This window comes from Ooceraea biroi, chromosome 4, assembly GCF_003672135.1.
Source record: "Ooceraea biroi isolate clonal line C1 chromosome 4, Obir_v5.4, whole genome shotgun sequence".
In the NCBI taxonomy this organism is placed as follows: domain Eukaryota; kingdom Metazoa; phylum Arthropoda; class Insecta; order Hymenoptera; family Formicidae; genus Ooceraea; species Ooceraea biroi.
The window spans coordinates 1,648,211-1,673,011 of record NC_039509.1 but is presented as its reverse complement, the minus strand read 5'-3'; the positions used below and the strand labels follow the sequence as shown (position 1 = coordinate 1,673,011).

The 24,801-nt window shown below is 46.1% G+C and overlaps 1 protein-coding gene across 3 annotated transcripts in view; it reads right to left on the bottom strand.

Moving 5' to 3' along the window:
• Window positions 1–62: 62 nt before the first annotated feature.
• Window positions 63–24,801, bottom strand: part of LOC105285603 (KN motif and ankyrin repeat domain-containing protein 2) — a 35,566-nt gene continuing 10,827 nt past the window's right edge. The window contains exons 1-10 of one of the 3 annotated variants that reach the window (XM_011349891.3): window positions 20,806–20,824; window positions 18,943–19,037; window positions 17,562–17,761; window positions 16,752–17,001; window positions 7,460–7,578; window positions 6,917–6,997; window positions 6,187–6,417; window positions 4,093–5,333; window positions 2,287–2,893; window positions 63–2,127 (exon numbers count right to left, since the gene is read on the bottom strand). In XM_011349891.3, coding sequence (XP_011348193.1) covers window positions 1,681–2,127; window positions 2,287–2,893; window positions 4,093–5,333; window positions 6,187–6,417; window positions 6,917–6,997; window positions 7,460–7,578; window positions 16,752–17,001; window positions 17,562–17,761; window positions 18,943–18,988 — 3,222 coding nt within the window. In that variant the 5' untranslated portion in view covers window positions 18,989–19,037; window positions 20,806–20,824 and the 3' untranslated portion in view covers window positions 63–1,680. Of the gene's footprint in view, window positions 2,128–2,286; window positions 2,894–4,092; window positions 5,334–6,186; window positions 6,418–6,916; window positions 6,998–7,459; window positions 7,579–9,804; window positions 11,005–16,751; window positions 17,002–17,561; window positions 17,762–18,942; window positions 19,038–20,805; window positions 20,825–24,801 lie in introns of those variants that run through there. The other 2 variants (XM_011349890.3, XM_011349892.3) reach the window with 2 other exon arrangements.

Below are 24,801 nucleotides of genomic sequence, written 5' to 3'. Positions count from 1 at the left end.
TGGAAATTGGTATGCGTTAAAAATAAAAGGATGTATATAATATTATTGCACAACGGCAAATATCAATTTACCAACTCGAATATGTTTATTTCAAGATATATTTTCAACTTTCTTTAGTAACACGGATTATTAGTTAGATCGTGGATGCGAAGAGTGTTTAGAATCGTGTTCTCTCTCTCCAGTTTATTATCGATAGTATCGTACGTTAAATATAAAGGCACAAACAATAAAAAGTACTTTGCTACTTGTTCTCTAAATCCCTACAGTATGTTCACACGTACATACAACGTTGCCTACGTTACACAGATAATTGTCTCATGCCGACAATCATCGGGGACAATCTCCCGGAGACACTTTACATTAAGAGACAACGTTAATGTAGATCTTTGATCGCTCTGAAACTTAAATAATTTAATTATAGCTATATCTATATTCACAACCTTACAGGAAAAGAAAAAAGAAGGAAGAAAGAAACGCTTAATACACCTGTTTTTCTGTCTCTCACATAAACCGGACGCAATTCCTGATGTCGCGTCGACGACACGAGATTCGACCGAGTAAACCTATACATTAACATCGTGTTAACTATCACGTGTATACAATAAAATTCTCGATATGAAAACCGTTAACAAGTTCAAAAACATAATTTTCTCGATCATTTAAACCCTCTCGACACACGTGTCGCGTACACGCGTGTCTCGCACGAGTATTCGCCTCGCTATAATGTATATGACTCTATCTAACATCTCTATCTCTCAACACAGAACAATGATAAGTACGTTTGATGTTGCTCGCGCGCGGGGAACGCTAAGAACCGTCGTATCTCGCGCTGCTACGACATTATACACATTTATTACACGTGTCGCTACGTAAATGTCTCTCTACGCACATCGGTGTACGATACACATTGATCCCAAGGAGTAATTCGCGTGATTAGGCCTGAAGTCTACTACGTGTGCTACACCGTGTAAGTTTTACTTACTACATTTGTAAGTATTCGTAAAAAATAATCGGATCGTCGATCGCTTGAATTGTATTGGAATGTAGAAACGCCACGGAATTAAAAAAAAAGAAAAAAATCACAAAAAGTTCGACCGATTGTGGGTTCCATCTCGTGGGTTTTTTTTACGGGTAGTTTGAACGCTTTTTGTACTCTCACATCCTGCCTGAAAGGGAAAATCTTTCCCGAAGGGTGTGTGCTAAGCAATCAACGTTGTATATAAAAGTTACAAAGGTGTGATTCGTATGTCTGACAACGACGGACTGTTAGTAAGAACTGTTACTAAGAGGTACTACGAACTAAACTACCGAGATTTTCCGACGTTACCCTGAAGAAGTAGATATATACAACTTTGAGCATATCTCGTTCTTGTCTTCCTAAGTTGCGAACAGTCCCGTCGTGGCGAATCGGTTGTTAGGCAAGAGGACTACAACGTACGATCGCCGCGTGCGCTCGATGACGGACACGAGGAATACATTAACCATAATTTATAGAAGAGTATAAAAAGGAAAGATGGTAAAAAAGAACAAAAAGTCGCAGGTTTTAAATGCAGGTTTCCGGTTGCGCTGCTGCTCGCTTCACGATCTCGCGCTGTTACGTTCGAAACAGTGCGTGAAGAGAAAGCATCGCGATGAGAGGAGAAGGAGGAGGAGGAGGAGACCGTAAATCGGATTTGCGGATTATTTGGAGGAATATTTCGATGTGTTCAGAGATACGCTGGACGTGTGAACGCGTCGCGTCGGCGCCGGGCTGACCGGAGCCGATGGAGACGGCCCCGTAGGCGTCGTCGGCTTCGATCCTCTTCGGCTTCGCCTCAGGGTCGAGTACGGGCTGGTGCCGCGATTCACGTGCTCGTGTGCGTAGAGTAAGACGCCGATGTCGCGGTTACCCGCTTCCAGGGCGATCTTCAGGGCCGAACTGCCGTCCACGTCGACGATGGACGAGTCGCAGTCCGGATGCGCGAGCAGCAGCCTCACGATGTCGGTGTGACCGTGCTCCGCGGCGCACATGAGCGCGGTGCTACCGTCCTCGTCTTGGATATTCACCGCTGCTCCAGCATCCAGGAGCAGCTGCGTCATATCCTTGCGCCCGTGCGAGACCGCCAACATCAGCGCGGTTTGTCCGTGCTGCCGAGAAAAATGAAAGAGTTACAAATATATTCAATTGAAGCAAATATATTCAAAAGATTTTCATTCTAATAATAATATTCTAATTAATAATAAATTAATAAATTAATAAATCTAATAATAATTTTTGTCCTTTGTATTGAAGAAAAAAAATTTTACCAATTTCGCCCGGATGTTGACGTCGGCAAGCTGGAACAGTCTGTTGGCCACGGAGGCGTGAGTGGAATTCCTGATCTCCGCCAGAGCGGCTAACATCACAGCCGTGTAACCAGCCACATTCGCTTTGTTAATGTCGCAGACTTTCGAATCCAGCAGTATCGACACCACGTCGAAGTTGCCGTGAGACACCGCGTAGTGCATCGCCGTGTTACCGCTGGTGTCCGTCATATTGACAATGTATTCCAGCAGCGTGCCGGAGCACTCCTCGAAGCAGTCCAAGTAATCCTCGACATCTAATGGATTCGCACTAGACGTACTCGATATTTTGAACCACTCTTGCTGGATGATGTTAGCCGCGTTCTTCAGCTGATGCGAGATGTTCCTGCTGGGTGACTTCTTCAGGCTGTCATTCAGCACCTTCATCGCGGCTTGCATCTCCTTCGAGGGCTCGACCTTCTTCCTGGGCTTATCCTGAATCGGCTGGAACAGAGCTGACTCCGGTAGCTCGGACTTCTCCTCGTTGTTCTCCGCTCCCTTTTCCACGTTGCACATCTCTTCTGACACGGTCTTCTCATCCTTGCTCTTCTCGAACTGCAGTTGCTGAATGCTGGAACAGTCCGAGGAAATTATTGCTTTTCTCGCAGCCATTTTTTAAAAATAGATATAACGGACACATGTATTATATATACAATCTCTCTCTCTCTCTCTCAGCTAATCATAATTTTTTACAGAGAAAATTAATAGTCTGCGCAGGACTAACGGCTACTCGAGAAAGTTAATTTTGTAATGTATATATTTATCCCGTCAATATTGAATGATAACTCTCGCAGTGGTATTTTATCCCGACTTTCTACGTTGAGTCTCAGTAGATTGAGGAATTATGAAAGCACCGTTAACTGGTCAAGTTAATTGTATAAGCTAATTGTACAAGCTATTAATATCAGCGTCGAGGTGCCAGCGACTGGACGCAATACTGACGGGATTAACGGCGAGATCATTAAGCGCAGGACCGTGAATGGATACAGTGATTAGATTATGGCGGGGAAACATTATACCCTTCCGCGGCTGAGCAAGGCGAGACATCATCGGCTTCGAGATCGCTGAGTAAACGAGGAGCGGCGCGCTGTGGCTGCTGCTGTTGTTGCTGCTGCAGCATCGATCTGTCGTGAGATCGAAGACGCGCTCACTCGTTCACCATAGCAAAACTGCCAATACGATGCGAAACGCGCGCCGACATCCAACTTCCGTCGCGGGTATTATTTACGTTCGCCTCGTCGTGCCGAAGAGAGAGCCTCGATGATGCACTTGGCACGCGCGCAACCATGGACTCGAAAAAAGACAACAAACTGCCTGGCGTGCTCAGCCGGCACGAAACAGCCCGCACGTTTCTCTACAATTCGCTCGACACGCAACTCCCGGATTCTCACCCCCTTTATCGAGAAACATCCCCTACAGCGACCTTCGACCGCGGAAATAACAGATGGCGTAGAATGTAGTCGAGCGGGAAGGGTGAATTACGTGAATTTTCAGATAGCTTGAATATGTGTGTATATGTGTGTGTGTGTGATTGTGATATTTGAAAACTAAATTTAGTTAGCTTTTAAATTAATTTTAGAAAACTGTTTTAAGAATTTAAATTCCTTTAAGAATTAAAATTGATAAAGTGTTTGAAAAAATTATTTGAAATATTAATTCACAATTTTTCAAAATAGAAATTAACAATTATAATTATAATATACTATTTTTACTCATTTAAATATAGTTAACGATAAGCAGAAATAGCATGCGAAGCAACAAGTCACTCACCGATTACTGCTGTCGTACTGTTCCTTGTTGTCCGTGTCGTATCTTATCACCCCGGCGGCAGGTATCTTCGTGTACGTGTCCTGACGCTTGAATTGTCGCCTATGCTCGTTCAGAGGAATATGGGACGGCCTCGGAATCCTCGACACCATGTTAGTGTTCTGATGATTTAAGCTGTTTTCCGCATTGTTCGCGATTTGCTTCGCCAGGCTCTTGATCGTTTCCTTACAGTTATCGCAATAGTTCGCCGCGCAGGAAATTGATATGTGTGGCCTCACGGAATCGCCAACCGACACGTCGACGTACTTCTTCTTCATCGTCGAGGTGCCGAACTCTCGATACTTGGGCGCGAGACCGGAAGTGTCGGTGCCACGAGCAGCAGTCCTCACCAGGTCGTCCACCATCACTGCTACCGATTTGCTGGCTGGCGTCTTCAGCCTCGTGTCGCCGTAGTTGAACGAGCGACTCCTCGAGTTCATCAGGTTCAGAGATACCGGCGGTTGCATCGCCACCGGATCCGGTCCTACGCACATGTTCTTGGTGCTTGGTCCGAGTCTGACCTCGGTCCCGACGTCCGCCACGATCGGTTTGACAGTCACGCCTACGTGCGAGCGCATTCGAAACAGTTCGTTCACCTGCACCGTCTGATCTCGCTTCTCGACGATCCGCGGGGGTTCCGGGGTGCATTGGCTGCCCGTGGAAGTCGTGTCCTTCACCAGGGAGGATTTATAGCTCCTCAGAGCATTTGCAACGAGTGCCGAGGCGTCGTCCTTCGTCAGGATGGTCTCCATCGTCACACTCGTTGCAGTACCGCAGGAACGTTTTCTGACTTCCCTCTTCGCCTCCGGCGCGATGTCCTCGATCAGGAAGTGACTGTACTGAAGAATCTTGGATTTGTTTTTCGTATTTGTGCCAAAGTCCCGCATTTTTTTCATCGTTTTGCAAGTGCAATTTAAATTACTCTCGTCGGGCGCTATCGATTTCACTTGGATCGGAGCTCTCGTCAGGTGCCTCTTTTGCGCTCCCGGCGAGATCTCCTCCAGCATTAGCCCGCTACGGGTCAGGCTTGACTTCCAACGACGCTCGGAGTCGCAGAGTTTCGAGAGGCTCGACGGGGTTCCGTCCTCCAGCACGGTGCTCTGATCCTGGATCTCCGGCACAATCTCCTCGATTCGCAACCGGCTTTTCTGCAGCAACGGCTTGATCGGCGTGCTCGTTATCATGCCGACGTCCCTCGTTCGAACCTGTCCGATACCGTATAAGAAAATAATTATCATATTCTGCGAGATTATCAATAAAGATTTAACAACATTAATAAAACGTAATTAAAAAATTAATAAAAACTCATTTCTATCCGAGGTTAATTTACTTTGCGCAAATCTTTGATGTCGATTAATATCACCTGTCACACATCGTTACATAAAATAGTGAATATTAATTTGAAATTGCATATAAGAGAAATAACTAGCAATCATCTTGTTAAGTATTACGAACCGTTGCATACCGAACAGATTATATTGTCGATGATGTATCCGGGAAGTTTCAGGATGAAACGCAACATGCTACCCAGCATTACAAACATGTTGGGTGAGGCTCTTTAATCTTCACAATTTCCAATTTTCTATGTATGGCTACTAACGCGAATTAATATGTGTATGCGCGCGAAAGTCACTCGGCTTCGGCAGAAAGCCGACACGCGAAATAACGAGAGCACACAGCAGAGCTGCGTGTCGCCATTTGAGTACCGATTTTCACTTCTAATTGAACGTGATCGCCGCTCACTTCTGAACGTATGCAAATACGATGGACGATAGATGCAGGTCGAGGAGTTTCTTTGCAGCTGACTTTAGAAAAGACTACGTCGTAGTCGAGAAACCACGTCTGTGCCTCGCAACACAATGACACAGAAATCCAACACAAAGAAGCGTCAAAGGAACGTCGCAGAGCCAGTTTATCGATATTGATAGACGTAATCATAGTTAAACTCTAATTACTTATCGTTTTTTAAGTAAATGTAGTAATTTAGTATCCTTAAGGTAGATAATGCACGGGATTATCTGTTTGAACACAGGATGATTCATGGGAGTGTATTCAGACCTGTTGATGCGACACTCCGACGTCTCTCGTCATCACGCCGCACATAGTTCCCATGTCCCTGGTATTCGTGACATTGGGACACTTGGAGTTCTGTAGGGTGCCAACCCATGGTTCCGAGAACGACTGGCTGCGATGCCTGTGTAGGGTGTCGTTATGGGAATTCGTTTTGTTCAGCTCGTCCACTTGCCGCAGGAGATTGCGCTTCTCCTCTTTCAGCACCGAGACCTGCACCTGTGATAAAAAAAAGAGAAAAAAATTAGAGCGCGGTGCGCAAGATAAGTCGGCAATAAGAGCGAGCTCTTATCGAAGCTGATAAAATCAGCAGACGTGGGAAAAAAATAATGTTGTTTGTCATAGAACGGCTAGAAACGCTACGTCGTCTTTCGAGAAATTGCAGAAATGTAATTTCCCACGTTATTCATTAGCACGTGCTATCATATCGGGATCGATAAGAAACAATGTTGGAACTACGTCTACGATGTAGATGTAACTTCACGAATTATCGCGTTTTCTCGCGAACGTTAAATAAAGATCGCTTCACCGTTACGCACATTAACACGTTAAAGCGTCAAATTTCCTTGCAACGAGAATAACGAGATCGCAGATAAAGCACAACGAGAACACCCGAACCGTTTCGCTGGAACGGAAGTGCACGGCTAGGTGCAAATTACGTGGCGGACGATGCATGTTGCAAAAGTGTTGGTAGGATATGAAATTAGTGGGAGCTCACCTGCAGCATGGGAATCGCCTTGACCTGTTCCTCCAGCTCTTTCATCCTTTCCAGAGACGCTGCCATTTGTTCTCTAACATTCTGCAATGCATATCACCGATGATACATCCGCATATTTCAACAAATCATCTTACAAAAATAAAATCTAAATATAAAATATGAAAGTTACTGCTAAAATTAGGAATCCTTAGAAATAGAAAAGTTAATTGGAATAAAAAATAAAAATATCATGCAAAGATTTTCAACGAGACGATGGTAAAGATAATAAGATTATTATTTCCACTTTGCGCAGATTTTGTAGAGTTTCTTTTTATCAATCGATATATAATAAATAATACAAGTTTTATATTGGATCAGTCAAAAAATTCAGTTCAACTTTTGCTCAAATTTTACTTTATTGCATTCAGTAGAAAGAAATTATTCGTCAACCAATCATCACTATCATTGTTGTTGATTATACATTATCAACATTGTTGCCTGTATTACATGTGGAATCAACTATTGAAAATCAAACCGAGCTAAACAACAACACAAATTTTGTACCTGAAGTGCACCAGTGCTGAGATTCGAATTGCCACTTCCGACGCTGGCGTTGTCGGAATCTGCTGGGTGGTCCGTCTGGGCCGCATTTTGTACTGGCGCCGTCGTCCCGTTTGTGCCATCTAGCGAAAAGAAATCAGTCATGCTCAATTAGCTACCACATGCTCGCCAAACATGTTGAAAAATATAATTTATTAATCACGAGAACGTTACGTTGAGCTACGCTCAACATCAAAGCATCCGCTTTAATCGGCTTCCATCAACTTTGATCAACTTTGTCCCGCAGCTTCGTTAACTCCTTAATTAGGGGAGGTAATTTAAACTGATTCCATCCGAGGCAGAAATTTCAAAAAATATGAATTTAGAAAATAAATTGTGACTTGTTTTCGGAAATAAACGATGGAATATTAATATATTGCACTTTTGCAATATCAATTAAAATGTTATCGTACGTGTTCTTCTTTAGAACATTATTTAGCTACTGATAACGCCGTTACTTTTCGCAGTACAAATACGACCGCTTTTCCATGTTACATCACTCTTCTGGCTAATGGAATAATAGACACGGAAAAATAATTCAAGTGTTTTATTCACGTTGCTGCACGCGTCCCCTTATGCAACGTTCATGACGGACTACATTCACCTGTTTTTAATCGGCACTTGCGCAATCCGGTTACAAAGCGAAGCGTTATCTCGAGTAGCACGGGAAAATGAAGAAATGCGAACGACGACCGTCGCGGCAAATTCCTCTAACAATGTCGTGATATGCCTCGTGGAGCTCGACCGCCGCGACTGCAGGATCTTCAGCACGCGATTCGTGAGCGAATGTACGCGGTACATGCTTGCAATCTTAATTCCAACAATACATTCCCTGATCAAAATCTCGAAGGAATTTTCCTTTTGCGAAGATCGCGAGGCATCCGATTTCTTTCGGAGCCGCAAGCAAGATTGAGAGAGCTTTTTTCGGACTAAGAGGAGACAAGATTTCTCGCATAATTTCACGTGGATTTTATCGGAAGAGGATCTTTCTATTTCAATATTGAAGGATTCGAAAATTGCGATGAACAATGATCTCGCACGCGGAAGCAGGAGGATCAGCGCCAAATTGATCGTAGAAATCCGTCATTAAAATCGAGGTCGCGTGACATCTCGCATACATCTGCATTGTTATTAGCGTTAAAACGTGGGCTCGCGCCACGCGCGCTGCACATGTGGATTAGGCGAAATAAAAAATGCTAAACGCCGATCTCCAGCACCGTGAAAGTCCCGCGGCAGAAACGAACGTACTGCCGCGTGCCGATCACAAGATCGCGATAAATTCGTTGCGGAGGAAGAGCGAGAGAAATTAATAAGGCGACCGTCTGTACGTCCGTCTGTCTGTTGCGTGCCGGGAATTACGACGTGCTCGATTCGCTGTCGGACGAGGTTTCCGTCGTCGTGCTGATTTGCTTATATGAATTCTGGAAAAATTAGAAACGCTCTCCGATCATCTCTTGGCTGTGAAAATTTTATTTTGCCTCAAAATATTGTCCCATCAAATTCAATCTCGTGAACATGAATAAATGCGTGCACGAAGAATCGCTGGATAACACATGAGAAAAATAGAATACGTATAAGATGCACGCGCGCAGTGTGCGATCGCCAGTTACGATGCAATTCTTCTTTTGTGAAGGCTTCCAAGCTTTGACAAGCCTGGAACTATTCTGACGATAACGCGGCGGCGATGATGGCGATGCGCGAGAACGAGCGCTTCCGCGGAAACCGCTTTTCTCCGAATACTGACACTCCGAGTCCGCCGCGTCGTCGTTCCTGGCACCACTTCGGCTTTTCGTCCGTCCACGACCCAGGCAGATGCACTTGTCGAATACGGAAAACGGTGGCATCGCGCGACCTCGTTCCGCCGGATAAGCGACGAAAGTGATCGAACGCGGAGGCACAAAGAAAAAAAGTCTCCAGGGTCGCCCGAGATTTCTCGAGCGACCGGCGCGGATATCTGACTCGCTCGCTCGCTCGCACACTTGATAATGAATTCAACTTGTTTGGACTTAGATAAAGTATCTGTTAATTACTTACGTCGCCACCGGCGTCACGCTAATCGTAACGATAAACAACAATAGCAACGGGATCGCGCGATTCGATACGAGATCGAATCGCGCGAGAAGCATCGCGCGCCTGGTTTGAAAGGAAAATCTCGCCATTTTTGCCTCCTCTGCTCATTTGACTCGCGAATTCACGCGGAAATCCACGAGTGAAATGTCACGAGGCGAGGACGAATCTCGCAAGGTTCGCCAGGGGTATTTTCGTCTTCACGGACATTGGTAAGGACACACTCGAAGTGCAGAACTCACGATATTTCCGCTTCTTCATCTTGCAGAAGGGAATCCTTTTCATGATGAAATTCTTCACCCCCATCTTCGCTGTTTATCGATCTTTCCCTGTGACGAATCTTGGATTGCTCGTCCGCGACGCGAGATTTTTCCAGGAGAAAACGCGCTCTTTTCACTCACGCCGATGCACTTGTTTACTTCCGCGATCGAGTCGATGGATTGGTACTGCGCTGGTCGTTTGCCGTCGCGGATTCGTTTCGAATGAGAGATTCACTCTCTACATCAAATCAAAAGACGAGACAATTTTGCGTGTGAATTAATTAAAATTCATTACAATTAGCAATAAATATTCTATTTTATCATTTAGTGCCTTTATAACATCGCAGTTTTCACGTACAATCGCCTACTTCACTTCAGCTACTCGATTCGATTCGACTACTTGAAATCAGAAGATTCACTCCTCGGCGCATTCAACCAACGATTATCGATTATTTTTCGTACTTTCTCGTTCGCGAATTTTACATCCAGCAAATCTCAGATGTAAACATTCAAACATTCGTGATTTTTCGGAAAATGCAGCGCGATCCTTGCGCGGAGGCGCGCGCTCGTCCAGCGCACCGAATTCTAACCGTATCGGCGCGAGGCATCGCACTCACACTCGCCGCCAACTTCAAGGCGCGATAACTTCGCGGATCTAACGTTCGAAAACTGGAGCGCGATGTTATCGATTCGCGCGCGCGTCGCCGACGACACTCCGCGTACCGGATCGAAGATGATCGATCACTCGCCGCACTACCGGTCGCGAAACCACTCTCTCGCGACGATCGTCGTCGCAATTTCCCCTGATTTCCCGCGATGACGAGGCCGCCGAGGCGCCGGGATCTGTCCGTCACTGTTGTCGAAGCGTCATCATCGTCATCACCGTTACTCGCGGTAAGTGTTATACTCTCTTCTTCTTCCCCTCTTCTTCGTCTCGCGCGTATTCCCCGTCTCCGTGCGTTCTATAAATTTTAAAAGAGCTCGCCCGGAGAGCAACGGTCTTACAGATCGCTTTCTATCGGGACCGCCGATATAATTGGCACGCGAGACGAAACGACTACGCGAAGGCAAAGGCTGATCACGATGTGTCGCGCGAGTGACGGCCGGGCGAATTCGTTCGTTCGTTCGTTCGTTCGTTTATTCGTTTGTTCGTTTTTCGCGGCTCACGAGCGTCGTGAGCCACCGCGAGGTTTAAGCGCCGGTCGCCGCTCTGCTCGCTTCGCACCACGGCAGTTTGCGTTTGACTACTGTGTTGCCGTTCGGCGAGCGAGCGAGCGAGCGCGCTTAAGGTGAACGGCGGTGGGGAAAGAGAGCCCCGGCTCTTCCATCGCCTCGTCTTCATCCACCGGTGCCTCCGACGATTTGCTAATCGCGGGGAGGAAAAAGTGCCGGCATCTCGCGGTATCCGGTCCCCTCCCCCGCCCTCTCCCCCGCGTGCTCGCTCGCTCGATCGTGACGATAAAAAAACGTTTCACGCCGGGAGAGATCTTGGAGATCTTCATCGGGGAGTCCCCGGGGGAGCCGATTTCGAGTGAAATAATTGATTAACCGACGTCGACACTGATTCGTCGGGACACGATTGCTCGGTAGACCGTGAATGCGGACGAATTCGAAATGTCGCGGTCTTCGCCGCTTGCGAGAAGAAAGCGGCCATCCAAAAAAGAGAGGTTTTTGGCGGGGAATTTTTTCAGCCAACTTCAGGTCGGAAGGGAGGCCGGATGCAAATTTTTGTTCCTGTAATACAGTCGTGCCGCGATTGGATATTGCTACAGTCGCCGGTTTTATTCTCCATTGCATTATTCCGAGCAGGAATTTCGCGCTTTTTTATTTCAAGAGAACGAGAAACATCGGCGATTAATTATGCGCACTCGTGTTGCGCGCGAAAGAAAGTTTCAGTACGGGGGAAACGCGCGGGCGGAGCAATAGTTAATGATCTATAGAAAATTAATGATGCACCTCCTGCGGGATTCACATCCTGCGAAACCCTTATACTTTTCGCACACGCCATTAATTAATACCGCCGACGTGCGATTACGTAATAATAGATAATATCCAGCCCAGTGCTGCAGCAAATTAATTAATATTACCGTAGCTTTTTAACGGAGATAAATGCTCGTGTTAGGAAGAGGTATTTATATATCGAGCGGATAAATTTTTATATCTTTAGTACACATGATTATGCCACACTCAATACAATAATATTACTCTGCTGATATCCGCAAAATATTAAATAATTAACATGCTGACATGGTCGATTCTAAAAATTAAACACACCTGTGCCGGTTTTGATTAAGTGGCGATCGTATAATAATACAATACCGAGTCACCGGGACAGAGGCGAGTTAATCGGCACTAATAAATCGCCGCTCGCGGCCAATTAATTGGGCCGTTTGTCGCGATTATCGTAACTCGCGCGCGCAAGCACACACGCGAGCGCAAATCTTGAGCGTGATAAACGTTAATTACAAAATAAACGCAACTCGCGATTACGCGATATTTGTATGATACACACGCCGTGAAAACACACACCGGCGGAACCTGCTGCTTACATTATTTATACCACGGTAGGCGTCCTCGCTGGATTACGTCGTCGTCGGATTTATGTACGTTGCTCCTTTCGCGGATTCGCGGTCTTATTTTCGTTCGTTCCCGATACGCGCGCGCTTCGGAAATAGTTGAACCAGTTGCGCGCGTGTTTAGGCCGACAGGTGCACGAGGCGACCATATGTGACCACCTTGCCCGGGCAAGGTTGCACCGAAATGGCCGGGAACGGAATGAAGTCACGCTCTACGATCGATCACGCTGATCCAAACGAACCGTTCCACGTGATACTCGCGGAATTCCCGCAAGTTTAATCGTCGCCGGGTTTCAGTTTCAGGCACGGGCACCGGCTATTTTCAGAACGGCGAGGTAAAACTTTGGCGGTGTCCCGTAACTGTTTACGACACACCGGCTAACACCTCGTTATTATCGTAACTCGCCGTTCAACGTACTTTCTTAATCAGACGTGACGGCTGTTGGGAAATTTCGCGACGCGGAAAATCATTAATATCAAACGCGCTAATATGCACGCGATAGGTGTCTTAGCTTACGAGTGAAAAGTATAATCATACAATTTTTATACGTCAAACCTTTTATGTAGAAAAATATTCTATCTATTCTGTCCATTCTAGATGCTTGCAAAAGTAAAGTCATAAATGAATGAATTGCCTCGAAAGTCATTTTATCGAACTTTTTGCCCGAAAGATGACAAAAGGTTGTCAATAGTAACGGCCAATACTTTGATTAAAATATTATGTGTCATCTCGTTGTCATTACTAAATAAAAAACAGCTTTTATCATACGAACTTTTGCAAGCACCTATTTATATCCCCCTCGCGCTTAAATATAATACAGGCAAACTAGACATTCGTTCTCGAAATTAAAAATTGTACATTCGAGAAATTCCAAACTCTCTACATTTCCAAGAATGAATTCTGCAAACCGTTCCTACCATCCTTTCTCCTCGCGATCCGGTACCACATATTATCATCTAATAAATCTGCGAACAACCGATGTTCTTCACGCAGTTGCATGCACCTTACCCATGCACCGATATATCACCATAAATTCTCTAACTCGCAAATTCAAAGGACAGCGAGGGGAAAGGATGTTAGAAACGGTTTATGTGGAATCCGGAATTTCTCAAATGTGTAATTTTTAATTTCGAGAATGACTACATAGTTTGCATCGTCCGCACCGGCTGTCGGGCCGTATCCTCCCTCGATGCAACCGTGGGGTAACACGGTTGCGCGCCGTGGAAACGATGCAACCGCCGTCGGTACAACGACCGGAAGCAGGTGGTTCCAGCCACGCATCGGCGGCTTCCCCGTAGCGTTCCGCAGCGCGAGTCCCGCGTACGCGCACGTACGCCTCTCTTTGCGTGCTCGCGAGGAGAAACGATCGGCTGGATCGTCGGGCCGCGATTTAACGGCGAAGGGATATAAAAGAGAGAGAGACGTGGATATATAAGAAACCGCCGCGACGATTAAAGGTACATCGCCGCGTTTTTCACGCGGCTATCTAATCGGCGAACGGTATCGCGGAAGCTCGTTACGGTCCGATCTCCCGCGAGATCGATCGACGTGCTACTATGCTTTAAGAACTGTTAATTGGCGGTTCAGAATTTGCGTTTTCTTCTGCGAGTGTTAATCCTAAAGTTAGTGATGTATTTATCTTGTGAGAAGCATCTCTCTTCTCTTGTATCGCCCGGGCCTGTAATTCTTCTCGTTCGATCTTTGCTGATCTGTACAGCGGACGTTGATTGTCTTACTGCCGGGTTTTATATCGATTTCTCATTTATCGCTGCTGAGTGACTTGGGTTGATGTTTGGTTTATTGACTGCAACTGTTTTTTCTCTATGCTAATAATATTTGATTATTTAATAGTGAATCATAGAACTCGTTTCTCTCGTGTATATACATGTGTAAATCATTTTATCTGACGTGTAGTATCATGGAAAGAAAATAATAACGAAAGTAAAAGTGAAACTCTTAATATTAAAGACATTATCACATTAAGGAACTTTGATATCATTTCTCAGAAAAAGATGTAACAACGTAACGATAAAAAAGATTAACAACACACTATGCTTTTATAAACTTCTTATAAACCTCAGCAGAACGGAGATCTTATACATAAAAGATCAAATGACCCGTCTCTGTGTTCGCATTTCTCACATTTTCTGGGACACCTTCTTGCACTTGTGCGAGGATTGTGCAATGTTAATTAAGAACATAAAAGTTGATTGGCGAAAGAAGATACTGAGCTGTTTTCTCCTTTGCAACACGTTTCCGTTCTCGGTGATGTGCCGCCGGTCACACGATAAGTCGTGAAACGAGAGTAAGAATGAGTCCCGTCTCGTCGAGAGACGAGAGACGCGCTCTCTTTCTCGCGAACGACGGAGCTCTCTCGTAGCCGTGAGAAACTGACGTGATTGTCGCGAGCGAGACGCGAGCGCGGCGCGGAACACAATCGGCAATGCCGAGTAGCAAGCCGAGATTGCTTCCATTTTAATCGGTGAAAGAGTGAAATACGTGCGAAGCAGTCCACCGTTCTTGAGATATGGTACGAGAGTGTTGCCGAATAAAAAGTCGTGGCGATATCAGCTGCTGTCTCATTTCTTAATCATTCCCAAACGCAGCCGACTCAACTGTCGATAAACGATACTTCCGTTGAGTCAGTGGTTTCCAAATTGCATTTCCAAAGAAAAGACTTCTTTTGACTGCGACTGGAGACATGCAACGTTTGAGAAAAATAAAGTAAAGTATTGTTATAATCTGTATAATTGCTGCTATTTATAATTAGTAGATGAAATTTTATTATAATTCTAAATTAATATAGATATTCCCCGGGAATCTCTAATAATATCATTTGCGTCATATTAAACCGAGTTCATGTAAGTATAACCGAATCGCTTCGTAAATGCAAAATTTGGAGACCACTGGCGCGAGTCGCAACGGGACGGACGAGCGAGATAAGCCGTCTTTTTAAGGCATTTAACAGAAATAACGGTGATTGTAGCAGCACTTTTAAGAAGACGTCTGATAAAATGAAGAGCCTGCGAAATAAAACGTTCAATGGTGACAGCACGACTTGTGCCTAATTAAAGGCAGTGCGGTACATTCGCCGAGACGACTCGAAAAAGTTATAAAGTCCCAGATTTATCAGATTTGCGATGGGTGTTCTTCGTCACATGCCGACGCTAAAAGTCACTACTTAATCGCAAGCGCATTTTTACAGACGCAATAAAAAACAGGGGGAAAATGCGCGATGTGAGTTCGCGCGCATTTCTCGCTACGCCAATTTCCCTCGTTTTCAACCAGTTAATTGCCACCCAGGGGATTAATGAAATCTTAATTGTTTCGCGAATTCCGAGAATTTCACGAAGCAAATGAGAGAAACCGTCGGAATTAATCCTGGCGAAGTTTACGCAAGCCGCGATTTACGCACATAATGCGAGAAAACGACGCGCGGGAGTGATCCGTAATTTCCATAAAACGATATTACGTCGAAGAGAGAAAATATCAGACAGCGGGCACGTCGTTCGCATCGCGAAGGCTGACGGAAGAACAGCCGTAACCATCGCGGGGAAACGCGCACGTTTGCACGTTCATTAACCTTGCTTCCTCGCAACTAATTATAGCCGCGGGACCCGCACTTTCGATCGGCGAGGTGTCGCTCAATCATCACTTCAACCAGAGACAGAAGCATTTCTTTCGCCGTTAATTAACCAGTCCGGCAGACCCGGATCCATCCAAGTCTCCGTCGACGATTTCGACGAGAAGCACCGCGATCTCCATTTCGGCGACTCGCTTGCGAAATTACGCCACGCCGGTCTCGCTGTGGTAACGAGCCGACCGCGTAATGAAATAATTAATGCGTTCCGGTGCCGTGGCGACTTCGGTGCGGTCTCGCGAGGACGCGGAAGAGTTCCTCGCCCGCATTGCAGGTCATTGGGCCATGGAGAAGCCCAAGATGGCCACGAGCGGATTCAGCGCGAGGAAATCCAATGTGCGTGAAATTGTCGTGGCTCCTTTGCTTATTCCTTGTTCATTGCGGCCGCTAATTCGTCGCGCGACTGATCGCGCGAGCACTTTTTTACCCTTCCTTCTTGCCGGAGCAACGATCCGGTTTTTTTTCGTGAGAAAAAACCACAGACTCTGGATGAAAGTCTCACGTCTCACGACTCTCGATGATCTCGTGAGATTAAACGTCAAAACTCAGTCAAAAGTAGATTATTAGATAGACTGGAAAATAGTTTCAGTCAGGTGTAACAAGTTTCTCACGCCGTTCTTTATTTCTGTCAGAAAGAATACGATACTGCCGTGACGAGATTAACGTTCACAATGTTTTTCATTTTAATTGGCAACGAGAAAGGATGCCTTACCAGTTTCTATGACAGGACAACGTTCGGAGGTCTTCGATGGCCGGGTGGATCGCTTGAGGGTTGCCTCGAAATCACCCACCACGTCGCTGAGGTCCACGACCGGCGAGGGTTGCAAATTCGCCTGTCGGTGTCTCGGCGGTGGCGGCGGTGGATGACTCAATCTCGGCAGAGTAGTCACGCCGTTTGTGCTCGGGCATTCTGGTGGTATTTTCGACAATTCAGCTTCTATGCCCGCCAGTGCCGGACTCACCTAGGACCATCAAGAAATCAAGAAGATCATCTAGCGGAGTAACACGGGGACGCTTGGTCTCGCCGCGTCCGCGATGTGAATCGTACCGGCGCATCGCGTCGTGCTCCGTCGAGTGATTTATCTCGCATCTTCACGGCTCCGTCGCCCTACGGCGAGCACAGTTATCGTTGAAGTCAGTAAACTCTAACGGAAACCACCGTGCAAACTAGACGCGCGAGCACAATGTTCTTTTACAAAATCATCGCGTTGTTGTCAAAATCATTAGTGCTTGCGGGATTGAAATAGAATGCACACGGGCACGCCAGATGAATTCTAATTCGACTTCCTCGGTGCACGGTCGCATCAATTTTCTCTATCACGCTGAAGCGCTGAATTTTCTATTGCGTATTAATAGTACATCCAACGATGCACGTGGCTCCAAGTGTTATTTTCGCGCTTCGCTTGCAGGAAACGCTCGGTAAATTGCACGCGCCGCTTAACGCGTAACCGGTCTCGCTATTCGTTAATTCGCGCACAATGGCGCTCTGTATGCGTAATTAGAGGCACCGCTAATTAATTACCAGGCCCAGAAGAACCTCCATCGATTGGCATTGTCTGCGGCGTTCCCGCTTTTTGCGTCTCTCCGCGCTGGATCTGTCACCGGCGCTTCCGGCCGCGACGGCCTCGCAGTAGCGCACGAAATCCAAATCGATGTGATATCCGTAGGGGCAGCAGAGACATTTTGAGCCCCTCGAGCCGGAAACATACGCCTGCGTGCCCACTGTAAAAAAAATACCACGTTAGGAAAACTTCTCATTCTTAAATATCTATTTCCGACAACAGTGATAATGACAATGACAATGACAACGAATATTTAGTGGTCGAGGTTAATATCGAGATTGTACCGTTAAGATAACGCGAATATAGCTTCTACAAGGTCTGTTTCGTGCGCAAATATCTTCTTCGAGTTTGAGGAAATCCCTCCTCAGGGTCATTAACAATTTATCTTGACTGATTCATCGTGCACGCTCCAAAGATGTATTAACGACGCTACTTGGTTTAAATTAATTGGTAAAAATTAATTTTTGTACATTCGGGAGGCATTTATATCGGATTGATAGCTCTGAATAATGTTACCCGAAATTTTAACTGAGAGATAATGGCTGAACCAATTGACCGCTCGAATAATCGACAAGTTGGAACGATGCATCAGCCCGCGCGCTTCAATCAACGACGAGAGAGAAATTTTCGGCGGGCGGGATCTATTGTTGGAAGCGAATCAATCGGGCGTTGTTCATCCACGTTCATCGAACAGGCGTTTGTTCGAGGTTAATGGCCGCGGCGCAACGTAAACCGAAATATGTTGTAACCATTGGCGACCATCCAGAGAGACACGGTAATAATAATCCCGCAAAGTTCGTTAGCCGAGTTCGTGAGCACGGGGATTCCATTTATGTGTCGCACCGCCCGCACAATAGCATCGCAATGTACGTGGCAATGACTTAATGAACTCCGCTTCGCGCACGCCTCGGTGCATCACAGTGCATTCCGGATCGGATTCTGAATTATGTTGCTACGTGTCAGGTGCCTGTCGCCCTACTTGCATACAACCGGAAATAATTTCGTACGAGGGAATACTGAGAGCGCCAACGCTAACATTGTAGGATATAAAAGAATTATGATGTAACAAGTGGAAAAACGTAAAGTAAAGAATAATCAAATAACAATTATTTAATTAAATAATGATTATTTAATTTATAATGAAAGAATAATGTTAAGATTATTCTTTACAAATTTAGCTCTTATATTTCTGTTTTTTTCTTGTTTACTTCAACATCATGTCGCTTCAGCTTGAAGAAAGCGGCAATAAATCGCCGCATTTGCGCGTTTATGGCTGCCGACTCGAGCGCGGCCAACGATCTCCTATTATAGTCGCATGCACTTTTATTAAAAGTGACTCACCGTTTCCATTGAAAACGCGGGTCGAGGGAACGACAGTCAGGGCCATGATCTCGGTTGATCGTCAGACTCGCTCGCAGATCCGCATTTCCATAATCCTGCAAGCACAAATAAAATCGTCAATTAGTCGCGTAAACGTCACGCACGCAAAGAGACTCACGTGTCGCAACATCGCGAGGCAAGGCGCGCTCGCTCGCAGAAACGCCAACGAAAAGGAAAACGAAAAGGAAAATTCGCGCGAGGGCGAACAGATTTTTCGAGTGAAAGTTGGAACGAGCGTCTGCACGCCCTGATTGCAATAATTGCACAACCGCGCGGCCGCCGCGGTTTCTCGGAAACAATTGCGTAATCGCATTAAGGATCACAATGTGGCCTAATCTGGCCAGTCAGCCAGCCTCGTCTCCGTCTCTCGAACCGTTCATATCAGGCGAAAGCTCCTCCACGATCCTCCTCCAAGATCCCCCGCTAATATAATTAGCCGCGAGAGATGCGTGGCAATTAGCATTGAATTACAGGACGCGTAACGCGAACCTTTCCCTTTGCAAAACACACACATAACACACGCTCTGCTGTAACGGCGATTTATGAAGAAATTAATTAGGATCCCGCGTTTCGCGTCTCTCTCTCTCTCTCTCTTTCGATACTTTCTATGGCTCCACGAGTATATGATTTTCATAATTAATCCAATTATACCGCAGTTCATCTCGGCCGATCTCTCGCTGAATTATTCAGAGGCCCGACGCGCGGTCCCATTGTGTGTGCGGGGCCAACACGGATTGAACTCGGCGATACGCATTTCACCGCTAATTGGCACTTTTATTCGCGCCGCTCGAAAATTTGCGACGACGCGACGTCGCCATGTATCATCCGCGCGTTTGTACGCCGAAAGAATTATCGTACGCGGATGGTGCGGCGAGGGCACTTTTAAACGCCGCGCATTCGTCACACTTTAGACCGCAGAAAGGTATAAACCCTCCTTCGGAACACCCTCACGTCTTCGCAACCGCTGCGCACGCGAGCTAATTCCGTACCCCGGATTTCTGGTCTGACGACAGTGCGTCCTCCCGCGGTTTCTCGTCCAACTCCTTCTCGTCTCGTTTTCCGCGCACTTTTAATTGTTCGCCGCGATGCAAGGTGCTCCTCGCTGAAACCCGGATATTTTTACGAACGTTTCCGGCGAACCGGCGCCCGGGGGGTTGCGATTTTTCTCCCGGCTTCTCGGTAACGCGGGGGGAACGTCGGAACGCGCGAAACGCGGCACCACGGGCGATTAAAAATAATCGAGATGTTGCTTCTGCTAATGTTTCCCTTTTAGCTTGGACAAACAGTTGGACAAACAATATGCGTTTATCGTCGTTCTCGGCGCTCTATAATTGGAAACGTTATCTTTCGGGCGACGCGAGAAATACAGGATGACATACAGTATACACGTACACACTTGTTTATCGATAAAATAAGCGCATACTGGTTAGCTCTTATCGTGCATTTCGTAGCTAAACAGAATTCAAAACGGAGTTTTCGCTCAGCAGTTTCCTTTGATATCAAACAGCGGTATGCCGATTTGTTTCCCCGAATGGAAAGCATTGTCTTGTATCACACGAAATACCGATTACTCGCTGATAAAGGAAATTACTCGAAAATCTTTGTTGAGAGTCAGACCGTAGACCGTCTGTCGGGCAGTTTTCTTCGCCGGACCGGCTCCGGGGAGAAGAGTGAGCGACAAAGAAAGAGACAGAGAGAGCTAATAAACTCTCGAGCAAGCGGGAGATTCCTCAAGTCGGAGTCCGTGATGGGAACACGTTCTTCCTCGCGACAGAAAACCGCCTCGACGGGAACGAAGGGATCACTTGAAGGCGACTCACGTACCGCTGCAGGGAGACTCGACGTCGTCGTTGTGTCGTCGCTGAATGGAAAGTAAAGTCGGCGACTACACGCGCTCGGAAACCCTGGCCTAATTCCAGAAAAACGATGCACGCCGTTTGCAATTCCGCGCGCCGAAAACACCAAAGCGGAAGAAAGAAGCGCGAGACAAGATCGAGAGGATCACGAGAGCTCGACTCGCAATCCGGTGCACGTCTGGCCGACGATGTTAAGCCGGATCGATATCCAGTGTTTCTGTCGCACTGATAAGCCCCGACAAACGGCCTGATAACGATTCCATGTACGCCCATGTAATGCGCGTATCGCGAGAATTGGGACGCTGCAAAACGCGCGACGCGAAAATAAATTCCTTACTTCGAGCTCTGAACTTCGAACTCCAAGCTTCCACAGTTTTCCCCCCAGCAAGGACTCTGAATAATCTTTTGTTTCTCCCTTATAATAAAATTAAGCGGAATAATAAAATTAAATAGAAGAAATCTTAAATTACTCATACTTTCTTAGTCGCATCAAATTATGCGGTTCGAAAATGTTACATTGATAGATAGTTTAACATGATTACGCTCTCGCGTTATGGATTATTCAGGAGATAAAGTAATAAAGTATGAGGAGTCATGAAGCAGTCAACGAGTAGCAACGAGAGCATGGCAGTGAATAACGATCGCGTTCGTCCTTGCAAGGCTAATGCCCCTGCACGACCACTTTCATCCTCGATTATCTATTAATGTCGCCAGAAAATTATCTTACGACATCGCCATATAACACTGCGGATGTGGTAATGGGATACTCAATAATACCATGCACGTCATAATCGCAGGGAAAACATGTGTGTGTGCATTAGATGAAGTGACTTTCAATTTCGCGGCTGTAAGAAGGATATTATGTGGAACATCGTGAAACGGCAGCCGATTCGATCTCGATCGAGCCAAGAATTTCAGTCATAAAACGATTAGCTCGTGATACCATCTCGTTAACGTTTGGATGACGTAATTACGCACGCGATATACTCGATCGCATTTTAATATCGGCTAATTACGCGTTCCACGAATACTGAAGCAATACGAGTACCTACGAGCTTCTTGGGAAACCGATCTAATCTCAGTTTCCTTTTTAATTACAAAGAAATTATCAAGGCGGGCAGATAAAGACTCCGCGAACGGGATTTAAACCTGATCATCCAGATACGCCTCATCGCATCGCCATTGCATTCTCCGGCGAAAGCGAGCGCCACGCGACACTTCTATGTACAGTAAAACACCATAAGGAGATCCTCGTCACTTGTCACCCACGAGAAAGACCAGAAAGGACCGATCGGGCGAGCAAGGCACCGACTTTCGGTTCTCTGATCGAAAGGCACTCTGAAACGGAGGCAAGATCATTTCGTTCCACCTGGCGATTCCATTAGCGGAACACGTAATATACGTGCGGCGCGATAAAATGCTCGCCGCGATTTTCCGCGGGAAAATTCGCGTCGCGTTATCTCGCCGACAAAGGCGGAGGAGTTTGCTCGGCGACGAAACATTTCTTCCGGTGTCGGATCAGATAAGGTTTCCTCTTCCCGTGTGCATCGTGTGCATACACGGTGCAAACGCGGAAAGAAACGCGCGGCATGTCGCATCGCCTTCTCTCCTTGGCCTTTGGCCCGCGATTACGTGCACAATAGCTCGTAAACAATAGGGAAATCGCGCGCGTGAGGTCCTCCAGCCGCCTCCTCCACTGTGTTCCGCGAGAATACCATGATGCAGCCACGTTCTATGAATTATCATCCCGCGTGCTACCGCGCCCGCGACGGATGCAATCGTTTGCATGTGTCCAACGATGCAATGCGCTCGTCTTCCCTCTGATCTTCATAGGCAATATTGAACTTGCCGCCGGATATAATTAGATCTCTCGGAAGGAGCCGAGCAAAATATTTTCAGTGTAATCAACATCAAATTTTAAGCTTGAATTTCTCGAATTTTCATGAAACGTTGAACCAGAGATATTCTGAGAGAGAGACATATGTTACAAATATATATTGCAGAGTATATGTTACAAGAAATATTTAGCAATCATCTAATTCATTTGTTCATTAAGCTCCTTTGTAAAAATTTGATAATATGATGAAAAGATATGATGGAAGGAGATTTAAATTAAAAATCTCGGATTGTCAAATGCAATCTTCGAATATTCTTCCTCATTGAAAGAATGCATTCCTACGAGCTTCTGGAAGTGTGTAACTTCAGGAATCCTGGACGTGCGTTGAATAACCAATCCGGCTATTCTTCAGCCACCCTTCTTCCAAGTCAAGTGTCAGGTTCACGTCGGTTAATTGATCGCTACCGTCACCCTTGCATTACCAGTACGAGGATGTAACGCGATACGTCGCGGGATGCATAACAATCATTAGTAACGACCACGCGAGGTTGAGAGAGTCGCATTAATATCAATTTCCTGTTCCACCCTCGTGAGCCCGGACGCGCGTCATTTTTTCTCAAAGCGTGATATTAACCATGGTACTCGGAGATAGCAGGACAACTCTTCAGCGCATATAAATAGGAGGAAACCCTAAGAGAGGGTGCAAGATAAAAAGTCACGTGCGGCCAAGTGCAGGCGTCTGCGGCGGAAAAAGAGAACCGGAAGATAGGGTCTCACACGACGAACCTGCAGGATCGTTCCCCTCGCTCCCCTCGGGAATTATTCGGGAATCATCCCTCCGCGGCTCGTAATTCGTTTGCATCCACGAGAACTCGTGAGCTCGTAAAACCCCCTTTGCTATGCCATGCAAATTGTATCGTGAAACAACAAGCTGATGGCGGTCTCGTTGCACTCGCGTTGTGCTTTTACACCCTGCTATTTCACCCAACGTGGTTTTACGCGCCGATAAAGCACGCGTATAAGGCTCAATATATCACGCGCGCTTCTCAAACGACCCTAAACGCGCGTTTGTCGGCCCTTCTGAGAAACGGCACTCTCCTCGTGTTTTCGGTCATTTGTCACTCTCAGCGTGCGGAAACGGCAACGACAGCCGCGCGACGAATTTTTACAAATTTTTGCGCCGGCGTTTTGTCCCTCGTGGTAATCCATATTCGTCATTCATCGTAAGTTCACATTCATCATTTTCCTGGCTCGAGATAAGTGCATTAAAATGTCGCGTGCGTATAAGAATCTTTTCTGGAGAAAGGATTAAAGTCAAACATTCTAAATTAAGCTGCTCACACATATTCTACAAGATATTTTTAATAATCGAAGACACGTCATGTGTATTCAGGATAATTTTATTTCAATTCAAGATCCGAAGAATCTTAACGACATCAATGCATGATCAATCATCGGTTTCCGCTTTCTAGACAAATGGGAATGATCGATTAGAGATTAAAGTCAAGCATTCTAAATTAAGCTGCTCACACATACATGCTATAAAATATTTTTAATAATCTAGAGACACGTTCAAAATGAATTTTATTTCAATCCAAGATCCGGAGATATCTTAATGTAATGCATGATCAATCATCAGTTTCCGCTTTCTAGCCAGATGAGAATGACCGACTCGAGTCGGTCACGTTACAAAAAGACATCTTTCATCTTTTGCGGTAAAGAGACAAAAGTACACACGCGAAAGATCGACGGATTTGTGTGCCCTGGACACACACGAGTGCGCCCACACGCGGCTCGCCCATTACGGCTTTTCTCAATGAACGTGTGCACGCCGAAAATACCGCGGCACCGGATGACGGTCGAAGCTTGTAACGTATTTTTGTCATCTTCTTGCGACGAGGATGCGGTCGCTCCTTCGCGACACCACGCGATGCAGCAGCAGGAAGTAACGATACCGCCATGACGACAACGAGATCGCGTGAGAATTTCGCGCGTTGCCAATCGCGAATATTTTCTGAATAAACAAGCAGCTTCGGCAGTTTCGAGGAAACCAGAAAAATAGGAAACAGTATCATCGATGTAATAAATTTTCGCAAGTATTACTAACTACGAGAGCGCACGATCGGA